We start from the raw sequence: 16,858 nt of genomic DNA, 5'->3' as shown, positions 1-16,858 counted from the left end.
CTTTTTTTTTCAAAAGGATTTTTTTCTTTTTAGGAGCAGAAAGTACATGAAAGCATGGAGAATTTATTTTGGTGGTAATATGGAAATGGAATGGAATATTGCTTAGCTCCCAGTGTAGGAGTTTAGCATGTGCATATATGTGGGTGCATGATCTTGATCATAGAGCATGAGAAGTATCTACATAAGTTACAAGAGTTTGACAAAGTTCAATGGAATGTCAAGCAACCAAAATGTATATGGTTTAATCATGATAGCACATTTTTGGCTCTGGTAGGAATTTATATCAAATGAAGAACTTTCAATTTTATCATTTTGAAAAACAAAACATCCGGAATTCAAGTCAAACTAGTTTCAGGATTATAGCAACTTATATTTACTATCTCATTTCTCGCAACAGCTTAGACTTAGATCAGCAAGTGCTGCCCATTTACCTCAGGTTCCCGGATAATTGTTGGCAACTTATATTTAACCTTTGAGAGAGAGTATTTACCAAGAACCCATATATCAGAGATATAAAACATAGCAATTATTCATCATTTCAACAAAGAGAACTTGCTTGTCTTACCTAGCATGAGTCAAACATATCCTATCTTTTTGGTATTTTCTACTTTGCAAATTTTTATATTGTTTTCAAGTTTTATAAGATGCAATTGGAAAACAAATATACAATTGGAAAGGGAAATATGCAATGTGATACAAGTTACCTCAGTGGGGGGAGCGATGTCTCCCCCCCCAAGCTTGGCTGTTGCTCAGGGTCCTTGATAAGGATTGAACCCCTGAAATCGAAAGTATGCCTGAAGGTCATCATGCTGTTGCTGCATCATGTTGTTGATGTTGGCGAACTAAGCATCAGCAGATTGTTGCCATTCTTGCGTTTGAGCTATGTGTTCCGTGAGGTTGTACTGGATTTCCCCCGTCTGCACATCAAGGGTATCCATTCTCTTTGTGATTTCACCCAAGTCCCAACGAGAGGAACTCGAACGCCATTCACTTGGAGATGGAGGCACACCACTTGATCTGGAGGGTTGGTTGTCCCCCCAGTGGATGTCATGAGGCGCATGCCACTGGTCCTCACTAGCGCTTACCCAGGTTGAGACTCCGATGCTAGGGCATCGAGCTTGGGTCCATCCGGGGGCATCCCCAGTTGGTGCCCAACCTGCCTCATACATCTGCACGGGTGTTGAGGATGATGAACTCTCTCGTTCGTTCCTTTTCATGTTGCGCGTCTCCCTGTATGTTCCACCTGCACGAGATTCTTCTATGGTCTGCAGGGGAATGGCTAGTTCATGGCAGTTGTACAAATGATACCCCGCATTTGGCAACGGGATTTCATTTGTACAACCGGGGAAAAAGTATATCAAAGATCCATCTGCTCCATGTTTCAAAATATGCCCTTGCACTAGATAAGCCTCATCAATACGTGGACGAGCGGCTGAGATAAAAGCAATTTGGTCGCTAACAACCCCTAGCCCTTTTGCTATCCGAGTAATCAGAGAACTGCACTCAACAGGAGCAGAGAACTTTATAATTTCTAACCATTGCCTTATCATACATTTCACAGGAGAAATTTTGATCTTTCTAACCATGACAAATATGATAATTAATTCATCTCCCCTAATGGGTCTCAGATCACTTCTAGGAAACAAAGTCATAGCAATCCATTTGTGCATGAGCCTAAGTTTAGGATTATGGATATCATTCGTTCTAGGTTTCTTGCAAACTGGAGCACCAGAAATGTCTTCCCAAAACCTATTTTTCTCGAACCTAGAAATTCCTTTCTGGAGATTGATTTTACAGGAATCGTGAAAACCAAGAAGTGTACTCAAGCCTTTCCATGTGAGTGTGAACTCCTTACGGAAAAAGTGAAAAGAAATACCATCTTCTATTTCTTTCAAAGTGCACATAAATTGCAAAGTAAGCAAACGAGAACCAGGCTCATCTACCACAGCGAATCTCTGCCAACCAATAGCTTTCCAAATAGAACGAAATTCAACATCCATACCTATCTTTTTCAGCAACTCCGGTGAGTATTCTCACGTGTGAGCATACTCCCGGTCGCTCAGCATGTAGTAGGCTTGTCTCTCCCGATCACTGACAAGGTCGAGGTCAGCGTTGTTTAGGAGTCGTCACGGAGCTACGGCGTCTTCCATCGAGACATCAGCTGATGAATGAGTACTAGACTCGTCATGACAACTTGATGGAGAACCGGACCCCTTGAACGGACGCGACAGTCGCCTCCTCATTCTGCACAATGGAGCAAGAACATGCTAACTCGGCGGGGGTTAGAAATGACAAGAGTTTTACCCACTGGTTAGTTTCACCAAAGCAACTTGTATATATGCAACTAAATTTTTGAATTTGAGGGAAACTATCAAAGCTTGAATGAACTTGAGAGCAAACTTTGGAGAGGGAATGAAAATGTGTTCAAATGGGGTGAAGTCCCTTCTCCCGGCCGGTTGGCTTAAGTAGTGCACCCACAACGGTCAAAACCGACCTGTGGGGCCCACTAGCCGTTGCCTCAAAGGAAGAGGCAGCCGACCGTTGGCCTGGCCGGTTCGGCCGAACCCCTGGTGGGCCCAACCGGCCCCACTTCTGGCCATTGGATTCCAACGGACAGTGCGGTCGTGGCACAGTAAATTTTCATTGAAAATTTTATTTTGGTTTGCTCCGAAAAATTCATTTGAAAAATTTCCTCAAAATTCAAAAATCCTAAATGCAATTTTGAAATTCAAACATGTGGTGATGCACAAATTCAAATTGTTGAAAGCAAATATGCGGACACATACCAATTTACCTGTTGGCGAAGGTCGCGTCATTTAAAGTCCGACGTGCAAGACCGTACCTCCTTGCGTTTCAGTTGATGGATTTTCCACCCGTCTCCGGAGGTGGTAGAGCAGGCGTCTTTGGCTTTTCCTTCCACACCTTCTTTGATTTCGGTGTGGAAGATGGCTTCTTCTGAGCCGGCTGCTCTAACTTCTTGGCCGGTACAGGTGATTTTACCGGCGTCCTCCAATAACGGTTCCTAGGCATTGTTGTTTCCTTCTCTAGGAAGTTCTACATAAATTTCACCAGGCTGTCCGTCTTGGGTGGCTCCACTTCGACCTCTTGAATATTCTGCGGGTTTGGCCCGTACTTGACTCTGACCGTGGAGCATTGTTCCGTCCTCGGTTGAAACTCAAACTTTTCCTCCTTCCCGTTGATATGGAAACAGATACTCCCCGTTCCCACGTCAATGTTGGCTCCTGCGGTGCTAAGGAACGGACGCCCCAGAATGAGCGGCGTCTACTTCTCCATGTCCATGTCCAGCACCACAAAGTCAACCGGGATGAAGAAATCCCGTATCTTGACTGGCACATCGTCCACTATCCCTGCCGGGTAACGGACTGATGAGTTAGCCAGTTGAAGGCTCATTGGTGTTGGTGCCAACACCGTGAAGTTGAGTTTGTCGAAAACGTCTTTTGGCATGACGCTGACGCTGGCTCCAAGGTCGCATAAGGCCTTGCGACAAAGGTGACGGTTTTCAGGAACGAGTGGTTGAGGATCTTGGTCCAGATGGCAATGGAATACCACCACCGTTTAACAACTTCCAAGATCGGATTGACTACGCCGTGCAACATGCTTTGATCAATCAATCAGGAGTCTTAGTCAATACCTTAACAAACATGGTGAAGTCATTGGTTAATGGTATAATAGCTAAACATCAAGCCACAGGGCCCGTCTATTTACCAGGTGGTGTTTTCCCAAACTATAGGCCTTTGGTCACAGGCAATCAACAGGGTTCTTCCAATGTACCACCAGTTCAGCCAGCAGCATCAGTTTCAGCTCCTGCACCAACTGCACCATCATCAGCACAAAGGCAAATGACCAATCCTCGATTGTTGACTAGAGAACAGCCACAGCATGGTGGGCAAAATGTCAATCGGCTGACTCAGGAGCAGGTGGCTGCTATGTTCCTGCCAAATCCACCTACTGCCGATCCAGTACAGTCATTGCCGAATCAGTAAACACCACTGAGGCAACATACGGTTCAGCCGATTCAACAGCAAAACTTGCAACATGCATCGGCTAGGTTAAGAACACCTGATAATCAGCTAAGGCAGCATGTTGCTTGGGTATGTCTGTAACTATATACTCTACTGTTTGCATATGTACGTACCTTATATTGTATTTGTTGGTACGTACATCCATGGTATGTATATATAAATAAATAAAGATGCATGAGCCATGTGCTCGTGCACTTGTATTATATATAATCAATTGCCTGTTTAGTACGTATAAATCTTTGTATAGTTAAGCATACAAAAACACTAGCTAGTACCTATACTGCATATGCGATCTAGTAGATCAGTACGACACAAGTATATGGCCCTTGATTATGACTAGCCGATCCTTGCTGCCTACCCTAGCTACCTCAGTGCGATCGAGTTCACACCGAATACTGTTTCCAGATTATCATTAATATATTTTCTAATGGTGGGGATTAGTGTGGGGAAGGGATCGAGAAGGATACTTCTACACTACACAGTGGTCTGCTAATTAACCTACTGACATACTAGGCACAGACCTAACCTCCCCTGCACAAAGAGAGAATTAAGATAGCAGGGAAACTTTTTTTTGGAGGCTGTTCGTTCTGATTCAAGCCATCAATAGCTGCTCACATATGTTTGCTTTTTGGGGCATTTTTGTGTCCTGAATGAACATAGCTGCTTGAAGGGATTCCTAGGACACATTTGTTCTAAAAATTATCTATAAGCGCTCACGCGCTATTTTGCTTTTGGTCCGAATGATTCTCTCTATAGAATTTAAGAAAATTTAGTTGTTAGGCTTGCAGTTCTCTGAATTTTTCTGGTGTTGGTTCAACACCAGGTTGAATATATCATGCCTCTGCTCAACTTCTGGTATTTTTTATTATGGCTACTTCTATCACCTAGCAGTTTTCTGAAATGCCCAACTACCGTTCTCGTATAACAGTGCAAATGTCATGCAAACGGAAAAAGAAAGTCGGCTCGTTGTGCCAAAATTTGTCGACATTTGGCTTTTGCTTTATTCCTCTTTGCGGAAGATCGATGGTGTGCGTGCCATTGGAGTACAGATGAAATTTGTAGAAATTGGAATGGTCATGTACTATGTGAACAGGCACAAATTTTGAAATATATAGCAAATGTGCCACTGGAACAGATGAAATTGGTAGAAATTGGAATCGGTGATGTACTCATATGAACAGGTACAAAGGGAGTATTTTTCTAAACCCGAGAGCAATTACTCCGCATGTGACCACCGGTGTTGTTGTTGGTCACATCTCTATTTAGAGGTAGTGAGCGCGTCTAATAGCAAATAAGTTTGGTTCTAGCGGTAAAATGGTCACAACTCTCCTCAAACGCCTTGTCCTTATATCAGGCTTATGGGATCAAAAGATGAATGGAGGGTCCAAACACACCTAGAGAACCTCAAAAAGAAAATCTTGAAATTAAAAACAAAGAGAGAGAGAGAGGGTACAAGAATGAATGGAGAGTATTCATAACAAAACTGAACCCAACACTTGTGAAGCTCTCCTGATTACTAGCCAGCGATGCATGCAGGGAAAAGAAATTTTCCTACATATAGAGAGAGAAAGAGAGTATATATATCAAATTCTGACCATGTGCATATGTTAGTTACCCTCAATTCCCATCCTAGCAAGCATGGCCGGCTCCTCCTCTCTTGCATCGCCTCACTCACTGCTGCTACCACTCCTCCTTCTTTTCCTCCTCGTTGCCGCTGCCATAGGCAGCTACGACCCCAAGGCGTTCTGCTCCAAGACGACAGACATAGCATCGTGCCTTAGGGTGTTCCCGACACTCCCAGACATCGTCACCAAGGCGCAGGACAACAAAGAGTTGTACAAACGGCTGGTCCGCTACTGCTCTTTCAAGACCTACGAGGCCACGTCGCTCGCGGAATCCATGATTGCCACCACCACCGCTGCCGACCCCAAGATCAGCGCCCCCTTCTTCCCGCAGTGGAAAAGGGACGAGGCGATGACGACAAAAACACCTCCAGGCAAGTGCCTCCTGAGCTGCAACAAGACCATCGGCGAAGTTGACGCCATCCTAACCTGCGGACACACCTACATGGAAGACAGGCCCCCCATCATCCACCAGAACCTCACCGTCTTGTTCCATGGCGGCCACCCGCCGTCACTCTGCAAGAGTGGATGCCTTGACGGCTCGTCGTCAGAGGGTGAGGCCCTCCTCGCCACCAAGTTCAACTATATATGGAGCTTGTTGGATCTCATGAAAGCTGTCCTACCGGAATATCTTTCTGAGACTGGGACTGCGACGACGACGGTACCATCTCCCTACGTCGCTGCTGCGGCGGCCCCGGCGCCATGAGCAACTACAAGCATGCAGTCCCTTCGATTCGATCGACCAGACCACAACAGTGCAGTGCTCTTGGAATCCCTATATACACGCATATACTATGTATCTAAGAAATAATCAAGATTTCACAGAGAGCATTTAAGAATCATGTTTCACTAATTGTTGCAGTATATAGTAGCCCATTTAATTTCATCCATCAGTTAGTGTTCTAATTCTTACAGTGGAATTGGATGTTCACCCCTCAAGTACATACACATACTTGCTTCCCTATCACTCAAATAGTTACAAAATGTTCTGAAAAATAATTAAAGCATTTATACAGCAAGCATATATCATAACCAAACTTATGTTTTTTTTTTGGCATGTAAAGATTGAATTTAGTTTTTTAGGCATAATTGTATTCTTGCCTTTAATTACTTGCTGCAATTGTGATTTTTCCTTTGCTTTTTACGGTTTGTGGTTTTGCCCTCACTTGCTGCAATTGTGATATACCAAGATATCTAAAAGAACAATATCTATCTGGCAACCAAACAACTACAAATATTGTTCCTCAGTCTTTAGTTTAGGCAAAGCAAAAAGTTCACTTTTATGGAAATTAATATTGAGGATAGGTAGTTGTTCTAAAACATATAGAAAATATTTTCAGCTTGCTCTAAATTATGATCCATATAAAAATCAGTGTGTCATCCGCATACTGCACCTGTTTTATATAATCGTTAAGATGAGGTACTACTCCTGTTTTATATGATCGTTATGGGCTCAGAATAGGTGAATTAAAGGAAAATTGATTTACAAAATAGAAAAATAATGGTTCTACCACCTACATAAATCACATGCCTCCGACCACATGTTCTCAAAATCATTAGGTACCCCAAATATAATGAGAGGAAGAGCAACCAGTGGCCCACAACGGTGACGGTCTAACTTCTATGGTGAGCGGGCATGGAGCTGAGTTGGTGGTGCTATTGCACTGTGTGGTGGGGTGCATATAGCAAGATGGCAACGTGCATGCAGGTCGGGCCAGTATGGCTAGATGGGCAGGGTTAGTGAGGAGGAGCTTACGTCTCGGTAGCCAGAAGTAGGGGAGGGCTCCGCACATGTGCCACAGTTCGTGGGAGATGACGACATATATGGACCACTATTGTACGATCGAAACAAGACCAAACAAACCTACCAGAGGGGGTGAATGGTAGGGAAAACAAAAAAGGCAAAAACTTTTAGTGGAAATAAAAAGTTACCTTCAAATTGATGGAGATCTCGACATAGCCGATCTGACCGTTAGATTTATTCCGGTCTGACCACCCCCTCATCGCCAGTTGGACCGCCATCTGGGTTAGACCGCCGACTTGCCTCCGATTTAACCGTCAGATCCAGAAAAACATGTATCAACAAAACTCTTGAAAGTAGATCAATTTCATTGCATCAATATGTGTTTCAAAAGTGCATCTAAAGCACTCCTCTCTCAACTCACGAACTAGGATTGAAACCTCGAAGTAAACCCCAACTTTTCTCTCCCAAAAAGTCAATATCTTCTAGTCTCAACCCCTCATCTATTTATACCACAAAGCCCGCCGACTCAAAGTAGGTGTAGAGCTCCTATTTCCAATAGGACTCCATCCCTCAATTTCCATACGTTTTACAAGGGTTAATTCAATCCATGCCATTTTAAATAAATGTCATTACAATTCATCTATTCGTAACCATGCCACTAAAATTTTACAAAATTAGAACCATGCCACTAACGTCACATTTCCCATCCATCTCCTCATCTGCACGTGGGACCCACATGTCATTTCCATCTTCCTTCATCCTCCCATCTTTTTCCTTCCCATCTCTCTACACCTTGTTTCAAATGAGGCAACCAGTAGGGAGTGTGCGTTTCTATGTCACCGTCAGCAGCGTGACCATCTCCGGCATCTGTGGCTCCTAAAATTTCAGAACTCGGTTTCTTTTTCCTTTTCTATTTGCACCTGTTTTTTTTTTCACTCTATTTGCAGGCAGCAAGCAGCTGGCGAGCTCGGCAACCTTTGCTCGTCCCTGTCAGCCCAAACACTCACTCGCACACACACCTCTCTCTTTCTCACTTGATGAAATACACGCACAGAGATGATGAACTGACGGAGGAACAAGATGAACAGTACGCAAGGAATTTCCACGCTGCACACCAGCGCGCACAGCACAAACACTTGTTTTTCACTTCACTTTTGACACACTTTAACAAATGCTGATTACATTGGTTAAATAGAGCACACACACGCACAGGTTAAGCCACGTCTTGCCGCACAAACCGGCAAGCACCTCCCGTGGATTATCCTCTAATCACCTTCCTACATGCAAGGCACAACTCGCTGCATGCAGAGCACCACTAAATCACTAACACATGCATGAGCCATCTGATCCAGCCTTCTCGCCAAGAATCCATGCTTCACTTGCATGCAGATCATGGCCTCCCTGATCAAACTAAATCACACATACTATTGACCTGCTCACTGCTCAGTACACACATGGAAAGACTAACGTGGACACAAACCACTAATTAGCTAAACACGACTTGATAGGATGAAAAAACACAAACGACAAGATTAAGTCTAACAGTCCCTGCGATTAGAGCCAGCACCACGCGAGGCGGCCTGCGGCAGTGCGGCCAGGATAGCGTCACTGATCATGAGCAGACAAGCAACGACGAGCCGACGAGGATCCATGATAATGGCGGCGTCATACATGAGTGTTGGTACCGGAGCACCTGTTAGAAATATGCTCACTGCTGCTGCCACTCCGCCTCCGCCTCCGCCTCCTCCTCCTCCTCCTAGCCGCTGCAGTCAGTGGCGCCACCGGCAGCTACGATCCCAAGGCATTCTGCTCCAAGACGACAGACGTAGCGTCGTGCCTCAGGGTGTACCCAACACTCCCGGACGACGTCGCCAAGTCGCAGGATAACGAGCAGCTCTACACACGGCTGTACGACTACTGTGGAGTCAAGATCTACGAGGCCTCATCGCTCGCAGAATCCATGATTGCAACCACCACCGCCGCCGACCCCGTGATCATCGCCACCTTCTTCCCGCAGTGGAAAGGGGACGAGGCGATAACGACAAAAACACATCCCGGCAAGTGCCTCTTGAGCTGCAACAAGACCATCGGCGACGTTGACGCCATCCAGACCTGCGGAAACACCTACATGGAAGACAGGCCCCCTATGATCCACCAGAATCTCACCGTCTTGTTCCACGGCGGCCACCCGCTGCCGCTCTGCAAGAGTGGATGCTCGGAGAGGTCGTCTTCGGAGGGCGAGGCCATCCTCGCCACAAAGTTCAAGTATATATGGACCTTGTTGGATCTCCTGGAAGCTGTCCTCCCGGAATATCTTTCTGAGACTGCCACCGGTGCTAAACATAAGACGACGACACCATCTCCCGCTGCAGCGTCCACGGCGCCATGAGCAGCTAGATATCTACGTGCAGCATCTAATTCATTCGCTTTGATCGACCACACCACACAGTGCAGTGCACATGGAATCCATATATACACTAGCTACACGCATATATATGCTATGCTATGTATCTAATTAAGAAATAATTAAGACTTCACACAGAGCATTTAAAATTCAAGTTTCACTAATTTTTGCAGTATATATATAGTAGCCCATTTAATTTGATCCATCGGTTAGAGTCTCACTGTATTACTGTCTGTTTTGCATGTGTCTTTTATTCTGTCCAAAATAGTGTTCTAATCCTTACAAATGGAATTGGATTTTTCACCACACAAGTGCATATACACGTGCTTGCTTCCTTATCACTCAAATAGTTACAAAATGTTCTGAAAAATAATTGCAGCATTTATACAGCAAGCATCTATCATAACCAAATTTATGTTTTTTTTTAGCATGTGTTTGAATTTAGTTTTTAGGCATAATTGTATTCTTGCCTTTACTTGCTGCAATTATGATTTTGCCTTTGCTTTTTACGGTTTGTGATTTTGCCCTCACTTGCTGCAATTGTTGTATACCAAGATATCTAAAAGGACAATACCTATCTGGCAACCAAACAACTACAAATATTGTTCCTCGGAGTCTTTAGTCTAGGCAAAGCAAAAAGTTCACTATCATGGAAATTAATATTGAGGATAGGTAGTTGTTCTAAAACATATAGCAAATATTTTCATAAAAATCAATGTGTCATCCGCATACTGCAAGATAAATAGACCATCATCAATAAGATGTGGTACTACTCCTGTTTGATATTATCGTTATGGGCTCGGAGTTGGTAAATTGAAGGAAAATTGATTTAGAAAATAGAAAAAATGGTTCTACCACCTAAAATACATCACATGCCTCCAACCACCTGTTCACTAAATCATTCTCTACCCCGGCCCAAACATAACGAGAGGAAGAGCAGGCTGTGGCCCACGACAGTGATGGTCTAACTTCTACGGTGAGCAGGCATGGAGCTGAGAGCTGGTGATGCTAGTGCACTGTGTGGTGGGGTTGTTAACGACCAAATTTGGTAAGTCATGAACCAGGTTCGGCATTGGAATCGAAGTGGATTCAGCAGAGGATTGTGTTCGAAGAACAGAGTGCGCATCGGCTGCGGAGGCATCGGCTGAAGTCTGCATCGGCTGAGTTGCATCGGACAGAGGACAGCCGATTCCATTAAGATGGTTGTAAAGCCGTTTCTGGAATCGATCAATGTGCTACACAAGGATTATCACGATGGAGATATGTTCTCAGATAGGCAATTGTATCTATTATTTAGGATATTTTGAATAGTTTCCTTAGAGATATGTTTGGGTAAAAGTCTGTCGTAAAGACTTATGTATGTCTTAGAGTTTGTTAGAGATAATAGTCGTGTCCGGCAAGGACCTATTATATGTATCTCGGGTATAAATATAACCCGACCCCATGTAATTTACAACAACAATTCAATAATACTTTCGGCGCATCGCCACCCTTTTTACTTTCATTTATTTCGACGAGTTCTTGCTTTCGGGTTGAGCTGTATCGATTTCGATCTTCAACAGGAGGTAAACTTGTCATGGCGGTTAGCGTTCTCGGGATTAGTGCTTCCATCTTTATGACACTCTAATCTTGTTTATGTAATTCGTCGAGTTATCATATATGCTCCATAATCTTTGTTAGTTGCGCCATCTAACCCGCAATCGGTTGGTTTTTATTGTTAGAGAGTAGTCGATAGAGTTAGATCTTGTTATTAATCTAAATTATATAGCATATCCACCATCTCTTAGAGGTTTTCATCAACTGGTCTAGATCTTTATTAATCTAAATCTGTATGCTTAATGCTGCATCGGTTGAGTTCGATCTATTAAGTATTGTCTATAATTATAATATCTAGCTTGTTTTATGACGATCGATAGAGATAGTATCGGGGTTTTAGCCGATCTTACCTGATTTAGCTATTTTATACCTTATATGCTTGATTATTATGCTAAATCATCCCTTTATATTAAGATCTTATCGCATTAGAGTATATTAGGCTTTATGTTTAATATATTTTATCTGTTTTAATATCTTAATATAGAGTGGTATCAGAGTATTTGCCGATACATGCTAGATCTATTTGATCGGCTATGCTATAAGCGTTTATATAATCCTTACTTTAATGCATCTTTAGACTTAAGTTTATACTGTCTCGACATGCTGTTCGATCTATCCTAAGCACTTAGTTTAAATATACATCGAGAGAAAGATTATATATCGTTGATATCTACAGCCGATCGGGTAGATTTAGTTTTATATTGCTTTATTCTTTGTTGCCGATCTATTGCCAATATCATCGGCTCAACGATTGACGATATGTCATCGGCTCCTAGCCGATCGGCTATCGTTTATGGATTTAACCTCGTTTTCTTGTTTTTTTTCTTCTTGTTGATTGTGGGATCAAATCAACTGGCACGCTCACGAACCTAAAAGCAAGATTTTGGACCTGCACAGGAGTTAAGCAGATCTTTTGGGCCAGTGTGTGTTTTTCACATCAACAGGGGTGCATATGACAAGATGGCAAGGTGCACGCAGGCCGGGCCAATATGGCTAGATGGGCAGGGTTGATGATGGGGGGCCTATATATGTGGCTCGGTAGCCAGAAGTAAGGGAGGGCTCCGTACATGCGCCACCGTTTGTGGGAGACAACAACATATATGGGCCACTATAGCGAAGGCCTCCAGACACTATTGTAAAAACCCTCATTAGTGTGGGTTCCCTAAAAAGCACTACTCTTTGAGCACCGATGAGGGAGGTGGCATTAGTGTCGGATTAGGAACCAGCACTAACGTGCTTCTACAAAGCACAAAAAATGGGAGGACGGTTCAAAGAATCAGCATACACATAACCAATCCCCATTCAAGAACAATAGCACCAGATCAGACTCACTGCCGCCATCCTAGCAGAGCCACCCGACATTGTCGTCAATCTCCTTCGCTGCGATCATCCTCATTGAGCCTACTTACCGCCGTCTCTTTGTAACGGGAACATGTCCAGATCAGGAGTAGGAGTCCTCCGGTGCTACCTTTCCCTTCTTCTTGCTGGCATCGTCTTTCTCCTCCACCCTTCTCCCCGCCTGCCATCTTCTCCTGTCTTCCCAGCCTCTCTGTCAAGCCACTCAATCTGGACTCGCCGGCCTCCCGGACAAGCCGCTCAATCTAGAAAGAGGGGGCACGCAATAGCAGGCTGGAAAGGGAAAAGATGAGACAAGAAGTGAGAGGCAAGGGCGGGCCTAGGATTTAGACGTTGGGCATTCGAAATAGGTAGGGGTAAAACAAAATTCTTTTTAGCTCCAGAAGTCTAATAATTGATTGGTATAATATCACACATTACTATTTGTATAATATTATAGCATATAGAACACAAAATTGGCCAGAACTTTATAAATTGGTAGAATTGATCATAAGTCCAAATTCTCTAACATATAGAAGTGCTGATTGTTCGACATATGAAAGGGGCAACATCGGTGTAATTTAGTTACTAAGAGACAATGTTGAGAACCATCAGTGTAATAGTAACTTGGTTACTACGAGAAATTTTATGGCAAGATCAATATGTTGTGTTGAGAACCATCGGTGTAATAGTAATTTATTTACTAAGAGGAATCTCGTGGCGATAACAATACGTTAATTCTAAGTAATTTACTTACTAAGAAGGTATACGAACCAATTGGGAATACTAATATCCTAAGTAATTTATTTACTAAGAGAAGAGCTCACAACTACATGAGAGCAATTCATTTACTGAGAAAAGGAACCAAATTGAGAAGGCTGAAAACAACTGAGAGTAATCCATTTACTGAGAGAAGAAATAAATTTGGGAGTGCGGGAGTGTTAGTAACTTGTTTACTCATACACTGATAGACTCAGTAATCTTGTTACTAATGGGCCAATCCGAAAGAAGTGTGGAAGGAAAGAAAAAAAAGTGTGGGCTATTTTCTGCGGGATTGATAGTGTGGGGAACTTTTTGATAGTAACTTGTTCACTTATCGAACTAAAACCATTGATAGTAATTGATTTACTTAACGATTTTTTTTTGGAGAGGGAGTAATGGGGGAGTTTGTGCGGGATGGATGGGGGTGGGGGGTTGCCGGGGGGGGCTAGGGTGGGGGTGGGGGAGGGGATGCTGTGAGGGGACTAGTTTAGTTATAGCGCACCCTGGGTGCGGTTTAGCGCATCCATATATGATAAAAGTAACTTACATATATAATAAAAGTAGTTTACAACACAGATATTTCTTTTATCAAAATATAGTCACGTAAGATCTTGTTGTAAAGATTTAATTGCAATGAACACAATGGTGTAATCGGATTATAGATCGGATAAGTAATTTAAATGAAAATTCTATAAGAAGAAAAAGAAAGGACATTTATAATTTGGTGTACTAGTAGGTGTTAACAGTGAAATTTGGTAAGCCCCAAAGTCATCATCGCTCTAGAGTCAGTATTAGCTTCAGAGTCCTAGAATCAGCTGATTGGAAGTCACCAATAGTCGGATTCTTAGTAAATTTAGTTAAGGAAATTAATCTATTAAAGAAAGTTTATCCAGAAGTGACCAAGTTCAAGCAGGATACGGCATGGCAGTTTATCTATTAATTAGAAAGAGTTTGCTAGTTTATTTTATATTTAGGAAAGTGTGTTTAGTGTCCGAGAAGGACTTTATGTTTTTCCTTTTATCTTTAGGAAAGTTTCTTTCTTATTCAAGAAGGACTAGTATCTACCCATGGGTATAAATATGTACACCGAGGTCATTGTAAACTATCTCATAGATCAATACAACTACTCTCGGCGCATTGCCACCCTATTTCCTAAGATTTTTACTTATCACGGCAGAACTTGACACCTGACACGGGACTGCATCGGCTTTTGATCTCCAGCGAAAGGGTAAGTCCAATGTTCTGCCTGCCCTGGAAATTGTATTGGCTGCATTGGCGTCGTTCAAGGCTGCATCGCTTCAACCTCTTGGGTTGCTCTGGTTTGGTTCATATATTTTCCTACCTATTTATCATATATTTTTTAATGAATTGATACTACTATTATTAATGATTACTTTTTATGAAGAGGAACTGATGTGTTGGCATCAATACCAGTTCTTGCTTACAATGGGTGCGAGCGAGGGGTGTTGGTAGGAAACCCCTTATAATTAGCATCGGGTTTTCCTCAACCATCAATGATAGGGTAGTGTGATTGTGTTGTTCTTACTACTAGGCTAATATGTGGCTGTTAATACATTAGTGACCAGAAAACTGTGTCATCCTTCCTAAATCGTCACTTCAAAAAAAACTGTCAAATGACCACATATCTGGTTATTAACTTCATATTTGCCAATATATATTTTTAGGGGAACATTTGCCAATATATAAGAGAATCAAAAGCCGCTACATATTATTAGTGCAAGTCAATATATAGAAATCATTCTCCCCATAGAAATAGTTACAATGTGCACATCTTAAAAATAACGATCTCAGTTATTTCAACAACATAGGAGTATATAACAATAATACCCACACTGGTATGATAAAAATTCCTATTCCTCGATTGGAGGTGGGAACAGACACATGCGCACCCGTCAAAATAAATAAAAAAACAGTTGTAAGGAAGTATTTGGGTTGCTAACCTAGAAAGATTTATTTGATAGGTAAATTCTGGTAGTAGGATGGCAAATCAAAATGTCCAACATATAGAATGTATCCAGGGGCGGATCCAACGTGGGTGCTAGGGGGACTCGAGTCCCCCCTATCCCGCTGGACCACCATTGGTAGAAGGGGAAATGAAAGGGGGAAAAATAGAGAGAAAATGAAAAGTAGAGAGGACTGAACAAGGAAGAAAGAGATCACGAGTCCTCCCCTTAAATCTTGTTATGGATCCGCCCCTTAATGTATCTAGGACTTTGTGCCTAGGATCTGCGTGATGAGGTCGTGTGCGACACCCAACATCTTCCAGGCTTGGTGGAACTTGTCGGCGATAGTGACCTCTTCCATATCGCACGACCGGATGGGGCACGCGCTCATGCAGATGGGCGGTTGTTTAAGAAAGCCCACGAGAAAACCGTCCAAGTCCCTGTACTTTTTGTTGACGTCGGCGGAGGCAGAGAAGAAGGCGGCGAGGGCGTTGGAGAGGGTGTCGACGCTGGCGGTGCACTGCTGGAGGCACACGGGTGGCACGCCCTTCCCCTTCATGGTGGCTAGCAGCTTGGTAGCCATCGCCTTGGCCTCCGTCGTCTGGTTGGCGATTGCCCGCAGGTACAGCTCCGCGAGAGGGCCCACCGTCGTCGCCTTCCGGGCCTCCGGGATGCCCGACAACAACTCCACGCACGCCTTCTTGTCTCCTGTACGCGAGCATGGCCCCACGATGCTCGCCGGGGCATCACCTGCTTCTTGCGCCGCCACCCACCCGCCCACCACCAGGAGTAGTACTAACAGGCCGACGGCCGCCATTTGCTACGTACTCCCTGCGATCGAGCTGTGAGCTCCTCATTGCGTTATGCTTATGCATATATAACACAATGAATCAATGGGTTAATTAGTGGGGATCGATCAGGAGGCAAGCAACTACTCCTGCTACCTTATTTCTCGCTGCATCTGCATGCATGCATGAATGGTTCTCTCTATAGCTAACACTTAACAGCACGCACGTACGCGTATGCATGCATTTGACCAACAAGTTTTGCATCCATGGTCGCCCATAGTTTTGTCGTCCATTCATTTCCTTTCCTTTCTCATCGTCTTGTCCTTTTTAAACATTGGTTGTAATAGCTTTTAGCCTGGCCACTGATTAGCCTAAACCAAGCCTTCTATGCATAGTTCCAGGCCAAGTGTCGTTTCACCCGATCGATCATATATAAGCTTTCATTGTAGTATGTAGTTTGACCGCACAAAGCGGTATTCTTGGTTTCCTTCTCAGCAAAGTATGGATACACTAATATGCGTTGAAAATAATTAATATCAGTAATTAATTAGCCTATCAGGACCAAATGCACTTTAAGGAGAATTGTTTTCAATCTATTTG

General features: G+C 43.4%; 3 protein-coding genes across 3 annotated transcripts; 2 read left to right on the top strand and 1 right to left on the bottom strand.

Annotated features, from left to right (window-relative positions):
- The first annotated feature begins 5,652 nt into the window (after positions 1-5,652).
- LOC4349981 (uncharacterized) lies at positions 5,653-6,809 on the top strand. Its single transcript, XM_015761160.3, has one exon. The coding sequence runs from the start codon at positions 5,682-5,684 to the stop codon at positions 6,369-6,371; it is 690 nt and encodes a 229-aa protein (XP_015616646.1). The 5' UTR covers positions 5,653-5,681; the 3' UTR covers positions 6,372-6,809.
- A 492-nt stretch (positions 6,810-7,301) lies between these two features.
- LOC107279339 (uncharacterized) lies at positions 7,302-9,962 on the top strand. The gene is made up of 2 exons (XM_015760651.3): positions 7,302-7,401; positions 9,110-9,962. Exons 1-2 carry the CDS (start codon positions 7,302-7,304, stop codon positions 9,796-9,798), a joined length of 789 nt encoding a protein of 262 aa, XP_015616137.1. The 3' UTR covers positions 9,799-9,962.
- Positions 9,963-15,238: 5,276 nt separating this feature from the next.
- LOC4349980 (uncharacterized) lies at positions 15,239-16,317 on the bottom strand. The gene has a single exon (XM_015761189.3). It carries the CDS (start codon positions 16,285-16,287, stop codon positions 15,733-15,735), a length of 555 nt encoding a protein of 184 aa, XP_015616675.1. The 5' UTR covers positions 16,288-16,317; the 3' UTR covers positions 15,239-15,732.
- Positions 16,318-16,858: the final 541 nt, after the last annotated feature.

The sequence above is a fragment of the Oryza sativa genome, chromosome 11, assembly GCF_034140825.1.
Source record: "Oryza sativa Japonica Group chromosome 11, ASM3414082v1".
Classification (NCBI taxonomy): domain Eukaryota; kingdom Viridiplantae; phylum Streptophyta; class Magnoliopsida; order Poales; family Poaceae; genus Oryza; species Oryza sativa.
The sequence above is the reverse complement of the archived record's forward strand: the minus strand, read 5'-3'. Positions and strand labels throughout refer to the sequence as shown.